This window comes from Chinchilla lanigera, unplaced genomic scaffold (assembly GCF_000276665.1).
Source record: "Chinchilla lanigera isolate Chin_1 unplaced genomic scaffold, ChiLan1.0 scaffold00070, whole genome shotgun sequence".
Taxonomy (NCBI): Eukaryota; Metazoa; Chordata; class Mammalia; order Rodentia; family Chinchillidae; genus Chinchilla; species Chinchilla lanigera.
The window spans coordinates 316,083-329,170 of NW_004955471.1; the positions used below are offsets into that span (position 1 = coordinate 316,083).

The window sequence follows — 13,088 nt, forward strand, 5'->3', positions numbered from 1 at the left end:
CAGAACAATGTACAACCATGGGTAAGTGAAGACCTTCAGGAAGGAGGATATTTGGTATAACTCCTGGATACTACATAATCAAGACCCACGAGATCTGACCTGTTTCCAGTTTCCTGGCAACAGAACAACATGGGATGGCAGGATTTGGCACTTTCATGTTTTATCTGAAACTATGTTGTAGGAAGAGCAAAACATATGACTCAAACAAACAAAGAAATTCCAGATATACAACTCTATAAATATGTTATTTGATGTTTAATGTTTTCAGAAGTAACAAAACAAAAAGATTTATTTACTTAAGTAGGTTTACTTCCTCTGAATTTTTCTAAGAGTTAAAAATTTACTATCACATTTTATTTCGAACCACATTTATTGATTTAGAACCATCAGATTTTACTTCTGGAAAATCTAATACCTTTCAAAAAGTTATAATATTAGCACAAAAATTACTTCCTAACATTTCATTTTTAAAAAACTCTCTGCAGCCAAAGATTCCTATTTTTGAATTACAGTACTGCAAGGCACATACAGAACTCACCTCCTTCAAAATACACAAGATATACTCCCTGAAATAGAATTTTAAAATCCTTGAACAATTAGGAATACTACAAAGTTAGCAATTTTTAGGTAAAAACATTGCTCCTACAAGATCATGCACCTTTCTTAAAGTCAATCCAGCACGTATGTATAAGTAATCCTTTTTAAAAACATTTATACTTGAAATACAGATACAGTGATGCTGAAGACAGTGCTGAAAAGTACTACAGCTTGATAAAGTTCATGTTATTGCCTTTTTAAGAGACTGGATCATCTCTAGTATTTTTAAAGAGCTGAATTTAATAATGGGGTAATTACACCGGAAATAAAGGATTTTCTTTCTTTTTTTTAAAAATCAATATTTCTTTTACCTCTAGCATCAATTACTTTAGAAAGGATACTACAGGAATTATACATTTTTTGTTCAGTAAAACTGAACACAAATTATTTAAAGGCATCTATCAAATTTAACACAGCTTAATTAGAGACCTGGTACATTTCTTTCCTCTGAACATTTTGGTCAAGCATTTCTAACCATAAATGCAAATGGAATTTTAAGAGGTAGATTTTTTTCCCGTGATGCATTTTGTTAATATATGTATTGTCAAGAAAATAAAAACAAGCACTGTGTTTTCTTAAAGTATAAGGGTCTAATGAACAGAAAATAAAAAATAGAAATGGTATTTGTTACAGTCTGACATTTTAACAGTCATAGCATTGGAGGTTTTTGACCAAATGCATTTTGCATTCTCTCAAGATCAAAATACGAGTCTGCCAACTGTGTTAAATCCTCCTCCACCCCCTCCACCAGCTGGTCCGCAGCTTCCTGGTGGGTCATTGTCATCAAATCCATTGGGCCGAAATGAACAAGAGGCCGATGCAGCTTGCAGCGCCCGGGCTCGAGCATTCAACTCTTGTTCCTAAAATTAAAAATAATTTTTGTGAAATTAAGATCCTAAATACAGTGGATAGGTATATAACGTACACAATTCTAAAACTGCTTAAGCCTTAATAAGCATCCTTCAAATTTTAATAAGTGCTAAAATGTGAACATTAATCTTTATCAAATCCCACTGAAGAAAAGAATTGAGCAAAATTCGCCTGAAATAAGACCCTAAAAGCCATTCTGTTTCAATATCTTATTTTATAGCCAGGTATGGTGGTGCACGCCTATAGTCCCAGCACTTGGCTGGCTAAGGCAAGAGGATCACCTTGGGTTAGAAGCCAGCCTGGAATTCTAAAAAATATACAAAACATAAAATTAAAAGGTTACACAACAGATTGCCCATTCTTTATCAACTGGGCCTTTTTTGTTTTTCTTCTTTTTGACAGGATCTAGGTATATATGCTTCAGGCTGTCCTTGAACTCAATATGTAGCCCAGCTAGCTGCAAACTCATGGTGATCCTCCTGCCTCAGTCTCCTGTGTAATGGGATTACAGGTGTGTGACTCCATGCTTGGCAACTGGGGCTATTGTGAAAGTAGATGATTACAGTAAAAGTTATAAATAAGGGATGAAGCCTAAATTTCCTGTATTGTTTTCTTAGGCTATTTTTTAATAAACAGATCTCAGAAAACAACAAAAAGTAAACGGAAGCCCATTTCCTTACAGTAATACTTCAACATTTCCCTACCAAATTATTAGAACTTTTATCAGGAACCAGTCATACTCATTCATGTGCCAGGCACATATCAGGACTTCAACAATATTAACCTCAGAACAGTGTTAGGTACTTAGCTTTAAAGGGAACAATGTGAATAAACTATAGTGAATTCTTTTGGCAAAGTGTAAAACTGGATTCTAAAGCTAGGGGCCTACACACTCCTTGAAGCATGCCAGGATTCTGACAAATGCCCATATATTTTATTTTCAAATAGGATTGGTGACAATAAGGTCGGAAAGCCAGTGTTAAAAAGCATGACTATCTGGAAGAACTTTCAATATATATTAATAATAAAAATAGTATGATTTCTAATTTTTAAACTTAAAGTACCTTGACAAAGATAAAAGGTGGCAGAGTAAAGACAGGTAGAAACTACAGCCCCCCTGGGATCAAGGTACCTGGGAAACAAATAATAGATCTGTGGGGACTGGGAATGAGCTGACAGGAAAACTAGAAACTACTGTACAACTGGAGAAACTGAGCACAATGCATAGAAAAGAATGAAGCACTCTGGAAAAATAAACCCAGCTCCGAGGGAGGGGGACCTGTCTCCACTAACACAAGGTAAGCTTGGAGAGGGCTGGCAGTCCCAGGGAGAAACAGTGGACAAGGCTGGCAGTGCTAGCCCCAAAGAAAGCCCACAGTTATTGTACAGTGCAAAGCCAACATGGGGTTTTGTACTCTAACTCCTTCCACATGGCAGGGTAGAGCTGGAAAAAAGAAAAAATCCAGCGCAGCACCCAACATCTGAGTGTTCAGTGAGGAGCCATTTTGGAAAAGGGTTATTTAAAACTGAACTACAGAACTACTACGTTTCATGATTTCTCCACTGGGTGGGAGATGGCTACAAGACTCAAGGAGAGGGCTCAGGCTAGACACAGACCGCTGTAAAATTTAAGCTCAGGTTGGGAAGGACGTGGGAGTCCTGCCTCTGTGGTGATAAGCAATTCGTACGGTTATCAGATGGGGCTGGGTCTGAACGTGCTGGCACTAAGTCTAGCAGACTGGTCGATCTCCCCGCTTGGTTGGCTATACCCAGCACAGAGCGCAGTGGTCTGTTTGCTTTCTCCATCTATGTCTTGTGATCAGGGATACGTCTTGGCATGGACAGCTGCCACAGCCTGGGGTATACAGACAAAGGGGTCCTTGGAGGTGGGGGGCACCTCACAAATCCACAGGAAATAGAATTAGGCAGAAAGCACTGACTCGGGGTGTGCAGAGGCACATGGAAACCTGGAGAGGCTGGAGTGAATACAGCTCTAGGGTGGACACCAGTGACTAACTACCAGCAGGAGCAAAGGTGGGCAGGATTCAGCATTCACACACAAAAGTGTGAGTGCAGAAACGAAACAGGCCTTAGCAGTGACTTGCTAGCTTTCCCCTGTATCGGGCAGATGCTAGTACTACAGACCTTGAGCAGAAACCTCTCATTCAAAGCACAGAGGAAGTTGTCTGGACTCTTTCTTCATTGGTGTTTTCTTTTTTCTCATTTGTAAAACTTCTTTTTCTTCTTTTTTTGTTACATTCATCTAATTCTATTAATGTTTTCTTATTCCATAATAGGATCCTTTATCTCAATTTTCTTTCTTCCTTTTAATTTTCAAAATTTTACTTCTCATTTTTCTTAGCTCATCCATCTTTACCAGTATTACTGCTTTATTAATCAGATATTTAACTGACTCTGGGTTATTATTGTTGAATTACTTTCTACTGTTAGTGGTGGTATAGTTGTTGCATTTAAGATAGTTACTGTATATCAATGCTTGGTCTGTCTTTGTGTATATATTGTAATTATACATTCTTTGGGGGGAGGAGTGTTTTTTTGAGATAGGGTCATGCTATGTAGCCCAGGCTGGCCTTGAACGCACTATGTAGCCCAAACTGGCTTTGAACTCACTGTGATCCTCCTAAGCCTCCTGAGTGCTGGGATTACAGGACTGAGCCACAACACACAGCATTTTTTCTATTCTTAGGGGTGATACAACAGTAGCTTTTATTGGTTCTTATGGTATGTCAGTACAGTGGCACCTCCATTTAAGAACTTAATTTGTTTAATGGTTTTAGGGAAGATGGCCATGGTCATGTCTGTCACCTGATGTGGAGTTTGTGAATGGAAGCAACATTTTCCTGTTTTTGTTTGTGAACCAAATTGTTTGCAAACAGAAGTGTTCATGAACTAAGGTATTACTGTATCCAGTTTGTCTTTGACTCCATTATTGTTGCTGATTTTGATATGATTACCAGGATGGCATAGCTGTTATTATTAATCGGTTTTCACTATATGTCAATATCTGGTTTTCTTTGTGTCACCAATAATACTGTGGTTCATTTTCAGAGAACAGGGTGCTGGACTCTTCAGAGCCCAAATCAACAGTGGTGACCAGACGTGGGGCAGAGGCAAAGACCTATAGACAGCCACATCCCGAGCTTATCCCTGGAAAGCAGACGGTAACTACAGAGCTCTCCAAGCCAGCAACACAGTATTCTACTACTCTACAGTCAACTCAAAACCATCAGTAAAAAAAACAACCAAAGGAATCCTGAAAAAACAAGGCAATAAAATGCCTTTGAAAACTCCCAACTTCCTCAAAGCTGACCCATGGGCATCAAGGGGGAGGGGGAATCAAAAGCCAAACACTGAATTACAGTGATACCTCGGTTGAGGAACTTAATTCCTTCCACGATTCTGGTTACAAACCAAACTGGACTGTCCCACCAGGCAGCTTTTAATTAATTTACTTAGTAAAAGGACCGATAAAAGTGATTAGATCCATTTGTACAAGTCACCAGTGGTACAAGCCACCCGATGGGACAGTCATGCATGTACCACTGGTAGTACAAACTGCCCAGCATGGAGACATACAAATTACAGACCATCATGAACACGTTAATGATATTGAGGCCAAAAAAATAAAACAAACAAGCAGCAAAAAACTCCAAATAATTATTGAATCAAAAAGTTGGTTCTTTGAAAGAATAAGCAAAATAGATGAACCCTTAGCCAATATTATCAAAAAAGGTGTAAAGATCCAAATCAACACAATTAGAAACAAAAAAGCTGAAATCACATGGGAAATGCAAAAAAGAAGATTAGTAACTACTTTGAAACCTGTACTCCAATAAACTGGAGAATCCAGAAGAGATGGATTGATTTCTACAGAAATGAATTACCCAAAATGAACCAAGAAGATTAAGAATCCTGAATAACCTAATTAATAGTCAATGAAACTGAAGCATACCCATTTTTACAGCAGCACCAAGTATTCTGTATGTCCATGAACAGAGGAATGGATAAAATGTTTTTATACACAATGGAGTACTTTTCTGCTACAAGGAAGGATAAAGTTAAGTCATTTGAAGGAAAATGGATGCAACTTGAGAGTATAATTTTAAGTGAAATAAATCAGACACAGAAGCTTAAACATCACATGGTGTCTCACATGAAACCCAAAGTATAAATAAATTAAAGAGCAAAATAACAGATAAATAATAGGAAACAGGGAGATTGCCATTTATCACATGTGAAGGAGACTAAAAGATGGAGGGAGTGGGAATGAGGGGAGGGGTATGGGATGTAAAAGGAATTAAGGAATGTTATGCAGATATACCAGCTCCCCATTAGGATCGTAATAATTACATACTGCAAACATGTACAACAAAAATTTAAAAAACTAACAACTAAAAAATGCCTTGACTTCACCACGCCACCTTGCGAAGTAATACTATTTTATAATTTCTAGCTGTCATTTTGTAGTTAACTATTATTTTTCTTCAGAAGATGTTCAATTTTTCATTATGCATGAAAAACCTCAGGCTTATTCTCCCACCTATCTCTCACATTTTGGACATTTTATTTCTCTGCAGCATATAGTGACTGCCATCTGACTCTAAAACAGAAAATGATTAAGGAATTACATATTCTGATGGCTAAAATATATCTTCAATAAGAAATCTTTAATAGAATAGCCTAATAAACCAATCTGATAGGGCTTTTATAACTTAATTTGCAGAATACTTTTAAACAACATTTTCTAGTTGTTTACTATTATTTACAACATTTGTAATAGAAGGATCCCACATAGTATATTTTCCAGATATTATATATATTAATTTAGTCTTCAGAGTACAAAATTACCTAAGAATTACAGATGTTTTACTGACAGAAATAAAAGCTAAATATAAATCAGAAGGAGGCATCAAACTACAAACTCAACTCCTCAATGTTATAGCTCTGTAACTTAGCACCTTAAAGTACCCAAACAATAAAACTTTAAATCTGTATCTAAGAAACTATATTTGATTTCAGATATACATGATACTCAACAGAAACTGAAAGAATATGCAAGGTACAGTTCAGTAAGTTCTTTGTCTAAATGGTACAACAATTTTTATCTATACTTTATTACAAAGTGATTCTCTCCTAGAAGCAATGTTGATGGACACATAAAATTAGTAACTTCCTTGCTTCTGACACCTATGAAATCTGTATTCCATTTCAAAATACAAAGCCTTTCAAGAATGTTTTTTAGAATTTATTATCTATACATATAAATATATGGCTGGCAGAGAAAAATGTATGTTTTCAACAGATGAGCTTATAGATAGAAGAAAAAACTGACTTCCACTTTGTCTTTCATTATAGATGAGAACCTTGCATACAATGTCAAAATTATGATTCCTATAGCATATGTAATTTATACCATAAATTTATAGCAAGTATTAAAATTAAATCTAACTTCGCAGCAGACTATAGATACAGTGACAGTACAGAGTTACTGATGCTTCTTTGGGACAGATTTAAATCTCTAATGCAAGTAAAACTGCTGATATTAAATTAATCCTCTTTTAACTTTCTTTAAACCATAAATTTTATTACATATATTCACTGTATCCGTAATAGTAAAAAAATTAAAAATTATAGACTACTGCTGGGCATGGTGGAGCACACCTGTAACCCCAGCATTTGTGAGGCTAAGGCAGGAGGGTTGCTGTGAGGTCAAGGCCAGCTTGGGCTACACAGCGTGACCTTAACTCAAAAAACAAAAAAGTTAAACAAAAGTTAAACCACCATCTTCTCTAAAGAAATTAAGAAAAGAAACCAAACAATAAAGTCCGGAAAGCTTTCCTTGTGGCTGATGCAGACCAGGTGAGCTGGTAATCTCCCCAGTGCAACTGTGGTGGTTATTATACAATCTTTCTCTTCCTAGATTTTTCTTTTTTTGGTACTAGGAATCAAACTCAGGACCTGGCGCTTGCCGGGCAGACACCTGTGCCAAGGAGCTGTTATCTCCTGCTTTTACTGCATTTTAACAAAAGGGATAGCTTTTACAATCTAGACATTAAAATAATGTAGATATGTACTTCTATAAGGAAGTTGGAATAAAGGGGAAGAAAGAAAATAGGACAAAAAAACCCTTTCCAAAATTTGTTTTGAAATGCAGTTTGCATTCTTTTCCTGTCATGCTAGAGTGCAGAGTAGAAAATGGTTTCTCATATAGGACTTTATAGTGAGACTCTTCAACATGACTTTGGCCAGTCACCTGTAAATCTAGTTGTGATTAGATTTAATTTAAAAGTGGTATCTTTAAAAAGTGAATCCTAAAAAATGCAAAATCATCCTACCGTGGGTTTCTACAGTGTATATGAAGTATTAGAGAAGAATGCAGCTAACCTGATATGTATAAAATGCTAATAACTTCATTTGCAGTATTGATCCACAGTAGAGGAACTCAAAATGTTCACCCTACACCCTCATACTATTTAAGGTTTTACAACTGTTTTGTAAATAGGTATAATGCTATTTCTTATAACTAACATGCTATCCTAGACATACTGAATCATAAATGAAATGCTTTGTAATATGAAACACTGAAATGGGCACAAATTTTGAACTATGCCTCATTTTAGGTGTAAAACTAAACATGGGAAAAGACCAAAAACACAGATACATACTTTATGTGTTCAAAACTAACAACTGAGTGTTGAAAACTGCTGTAAAACAAATGTCAACACCACACTTCTCCAGTGACTGGCAATTATTATACTCATCAGCACAACAGAATAAACAATACAGTACTCCCAACACAAACTTAAAATACCACAAGGACTTGGTTAAGTAATATGAGAAACTTCACAATTCAAGCCTTTATCATCTACATTACTATATTTGACAGTAAATAATCATAATCTAAATTATATTTAAGTTTCTAATTATGGTTGAATTATTATAGTTTGCTTTAAAAAGGCTTAAGTATAGGCAAATAAATTTGGATATGGTTTTTGCATTAAAAAAACAACTCGATAATCTGAGACTGAAGATGGCAGTCAGAACACTGAAAAACTGAACTCATCGAATACTTCACAGGTTATGTAACACAGAAGCCTTAAAATAATAATGGAAAGGGTGGGTCCTCATGCTCCACTCTTGTGTAGTCAGAATGTACTGGGGTAAATGACAAGATAAACCGCAAAGTCATTTTGGATCTAGACTGCAATACAAGGAGTTGTTATGACTACAAAAGTGCTTGGCAATCTGATCACATAAGCTGATTTTTTTGTTTTTTAAAACCCAAGTCTCTCATTAAATAAATATTTTACCTAATAACTGATATGTAAATCATCTCTTTCCAAAACTCTAGATTGCACTGGGCCTTACTGTCTACATTTTATAATACAGAAGCTTTCAAATTAAACCTCCAGAATCATGAAGATCAAAGCTACCTCTCGGATCCTCTAGAATCATGAAAGTCAATAAATAGTGCTATGATAGCAAGCAAAACAAGATACAAATGTATAATTTTATTTCTATTACCTTGATAATACACCATTTGCCTGGATGTCTTTGGTAGTCAACCTGTTCTAACAAAAATTCCAAATTTCTATTTTTCTTTAAAGTTAATTATTTTCATGTCACTCTGGAATATTGTTATAGTCCTTTAAAAATGTATCATGTAGCATTATTTGGGTATTTTACAATGCAGTGAATTTCAAAGTTTGTGAGAACCTCCCTCTAAAAATCAGTACTATCATGGCTCATTTTTCTTATTCTGCCTATATCTTTCAGTTTTGTGACTTTCAAACAAAATTTTTAGAAATTTCCACATTTAAACTCATAAAATCACTTGAACAATCTCATTAATATACCTACAATATCTTTTCCTACAATTTCACTATAATTTACTGCTGGTCCTTTCTGTTGACAGCAAGTTAGCAGATTTCACAGAAAAATACTTTCAGCAAGATCTTTACTTTAAATACGATAACCTCTTGAAACACATGTGCTTACATATAAATCCATCTCATGTGAAATGTATTATTTACATAAATATGTATATTTATTTACTAATTGATTTTATTGCCCAGGTGCTCAAAAACTATATTCTTTCTTTTTAGTGTTTATCTTGCTCATCTAAATGCTGATAAATAGCCCTCAAAATATTTACACAAAGAACTTATAGAAATCAATACCAAATTTAGCAGTTGTTTCTCCTGGAGGGTGGGATAGAGGAAAGAGAAATGATACTTGCATTTGATTAAAATTTTTTATGTTCTTGTATGGCAGAATTGTAGAATTATCTTTTCAAACTAAAGACACACTTTCTGTAATTACAAACAATCTAAGCATACCTTTTTTTCTGAGACAGTCTCGCTCTGCAGTCCAGGCTGGCCTTGAATTCCCGCAGTCCTCCTGCCTCACCCTTCTAAGTGCTGGGATTACAACACCCAGGCCTAAGCATATCTTTTATAATTAAAAGAAATGGGTCTTTTATGGTGTATCTAATTACTACTTTTCACAATCAATTCACAACATTACAAGTATGGCAATTTAATTATACAGACTGAGTTTACCTCATATGAATCTAAACTCAAGCTTCACAATTCCTTGAACAGTTTTTTTGATTTTAAAATTAGGGCCTCCAATTAAACATATGTCAACTGCTTAATATTTTCCACAAACAAGGAAGTTAATCTATTTCCAACTTACCTGTAAATATAGTTTATTATCTTTTGTTATAGCATCCATAAGTTCTTTCTGTAGAGGTGGGTCTCCATTTACCCAGAGTCCATTGGTTGGATTACTACCACTTAAACCATTAGTGCTGTTCTGTTTTTTATACAAAAGCACATAAGCTGTGTCCTTTGGAAATCTACTGGTAATTTTCTGTACTGACTGAAATGAAGTAAATGTCACTCTGCTGTCATTAAATAAAAACCACTCTTTTGACATTTCCTTAGTTTCCAAATCCTGTTCAATAACAGCACTGGGGCTGTCTCTCCCCATGAAATGGTTCTGGGAGGGTGCCAACGCCAGAGTTTCAGACTGGGGGCACATCTCATACGAAGACTCTGTACCTGTGATGTTTCTGGCATAAGAGTAGTAATGCCCACTTTCAGAGGATATGCCAGAGTGAACAACAACAGAACTTAGTAGGTAGGGCACCAATTTTGGGCAGAAAGGTTCTTCAGTCCTGGAAGGCTTTAATTTTTTAGCAAGATTCTCACTAATATCACTGAAGTCAACATCAACAGACCAACTCTCTGACAATGAAGAGAAAGAAGTAGTTCTTTTAACTGGCAACTCCAAAACCAGTGGCAGTGACACGTTGTCTAAAATTTTTCTTCTCACGTGATACTTCTGATCATATGAAAATCTCAGGAGAGTAAGAATAAGGTATTCAGGTTCCTCTGTGATTTGCATAGTTTTCTCAGCATTCTGCAGAGAGGCACAGTTTTCACAATAATATTGGTTGTCACCAGTAAGAATCTCTGTAGCCAAAAAATAATTTAGTAAGTCAGTTACTGAAGGTGTATTTTCACCACCGGGTTTCTGAGGTACGTCTTTATTAACAAGAATCTTGGTAGCCTCATTAGAGACAGAAGTGTTTTCAGTACAGTGGAACTCATCAGGAGGACTGCCTATTTCATTCACAACTGAATCACAGACAAAGGCAGCTGTTGCTGGGTTATAAACCACTGGTTCTTCTGAAGGACCAGGTCCATTGGCTTGCATCAGGCCACCATCTTGTGCACTGGGTAACGATGCTGGCTCTTGGAAAGACAAGTCTTCCATAGCAGGGGAAGGACAAAAGGCCAGTGAAAGGTCTGTGAAGGCTTCTACTTTTTGGGAGGTGCTCCTGCAGTTCAAACAACATACGTGAGTCTGTAGTTTTCCTCCAAACATTCTTTCTATTAAAGTCTTCTCACTGTCACTTGTGCAAGGGGTCTCTGTTAGTTCAGCCGCCTTACTGGCTCCATCCTGGAAAGAAGCTTCATTGAACCCCAGGCCATCAGAAGGCTTGTGTGAGGACTGAGCTTTCAGGATCTTTTCTTCTTCATGGAGTCTGCAGGAAAGACATCACGTTATATAGCTACACTTAAGTTTACATGTGTTTCTATTTACAACTATTGGTTGCTTATTCAAATTATTCCAATCAAATGTAATGTTTAATTAAAAGATTATGTTTTTCCTCTTTTTATTGAGAATATTATTGACTAACGATCCTAGAAGAAAAGTTAAGGAGCTACTAGTATTCTAATTCTCATTATACTCTCTTCATACTGCTACTATAGCATGTATTACATTACAGTTAATTACACGTATCAACTCCTTATCTTACATATCTCTGCTTGGCATGTTATAGAAGTCCGGCACAAAGAAACCATGAATATACCTTTGGTTAAAGAAAAAATTGCTCAGGCTGAGTCCAACTTATTTTACTAGCAGTGACTCATAAACTGAAGGGAGCAAAGATGGTGATACAAGAAGATAATGGATTGCATTAATCAGGCGCTAAGCAGAGTAAAATACACAGTATGTTTACAATTACAAATTGGTCTAAAGAAGTGCTTCTCAAACATCTTTTCTATATACTTAAAACATGCAAGAGCCGAAGAGGTTTTGTTTACTTGCAATGTAGCTATTCGTATTTACCCTGTTCAAAAATTGAGACTGTGAGTAATAAAATATTAACATTTTTAAAAGCAATAAAAGCTGTGACAGTTAATCATACTGGTCAACTGGACTGGACTGAGAAATGCCTAGGAAATTGCACTTTGGGGCGTGTCTGTGAGGGTATCTGCAGAGATGACTGGTAACGGGACAGCACACAGGCACAGCGCATCCCTGAGCATGGCAGGTCTGTCCACGCTGGGGCCTGAACGCAATAAAAGCGGGAAAAAGGCTGCTGGCATCACCTCTCCAGATCGCTCTGCTTACTGGCAGCCATGAGGCGAGCAGATACCCCGGCACATCCTTATGCCATGATGCTCTGCCACCCACAGGCCTAAAAGCAACAGAGTAGCTGGCCACGGACTAAAACCAGAAACTGAGCCAAAATGTTTCCTCCCTTAACTTGTCATTGTCAGGTATTTTGTCACAGTGAAGAAAGCTAACTAACACAAAACGCTTTACAAATAAATATAAATAATTTTTTAAAAAAAAGTTTTATTTGTACCTTCCCCCCCATAGTGAGAATGTCAGTGTTAAGTATCTGGCTTCATACAAGATAGCTGGATCCTCATATTTGGTTTGTATTCTATCTATCACTCTATGGTTTTTTTTTTTTTTTGATGAAGTATATTAAAAAAATCTAACTTCCCACAAATATGTAGCTAGAAGAGCGAAGACCCCACAGATTCCTAAGTTTTGGGAAGCCTCAGGAGCAACTGTTAGACTTTGTTAATAGCTGGTCTAAAATAAGAAAATCCAAAAGAGGAATCCAATTAACACTCTAAAACTATACCATAAAGGCAAGGGTATTTTAAAGATCAATACCCGAAATATATTTTCAAAAGTAAGAACAATTTTAAATGGAAATAAACTGATGAGAAAACACAATTCAAATCATAATCTAAAAGGGCCAAGGACATAGCTCAGCTCAGGGTCAT

General features: G+C 36.2%; 1 protein-coding gene across 1 annotated transcript in view; it reads right to left on the reverse strand.

The window, feature by feature from the left end:
• Positions 1-236: 236 nt before the first annotated feature.
• Positions 237-13,088, reverse strand: part of Usp38 (ubiquitin specific peptidase 38) — a 34,664-nt gene continuing 21,812 nt past the window's right edge. The window contains exons 9-10 of the mRNA XM_005400854.2: positions 10,186-11,542; positions 237-1,457 (exon numbers count right to left, since the gene is read on the reverse strand). Of these exons, the coding sequence (XP_005400911.1) occupies positions 1,296-1,457; positions 10,186-11,542 (1,519 nt within the window). The 3' untranslated portion in view covers positions 237-1,295. The remainder of the gene's footprint in view (positions 1,458-10,185; positions 11,543-13,088) is intronic.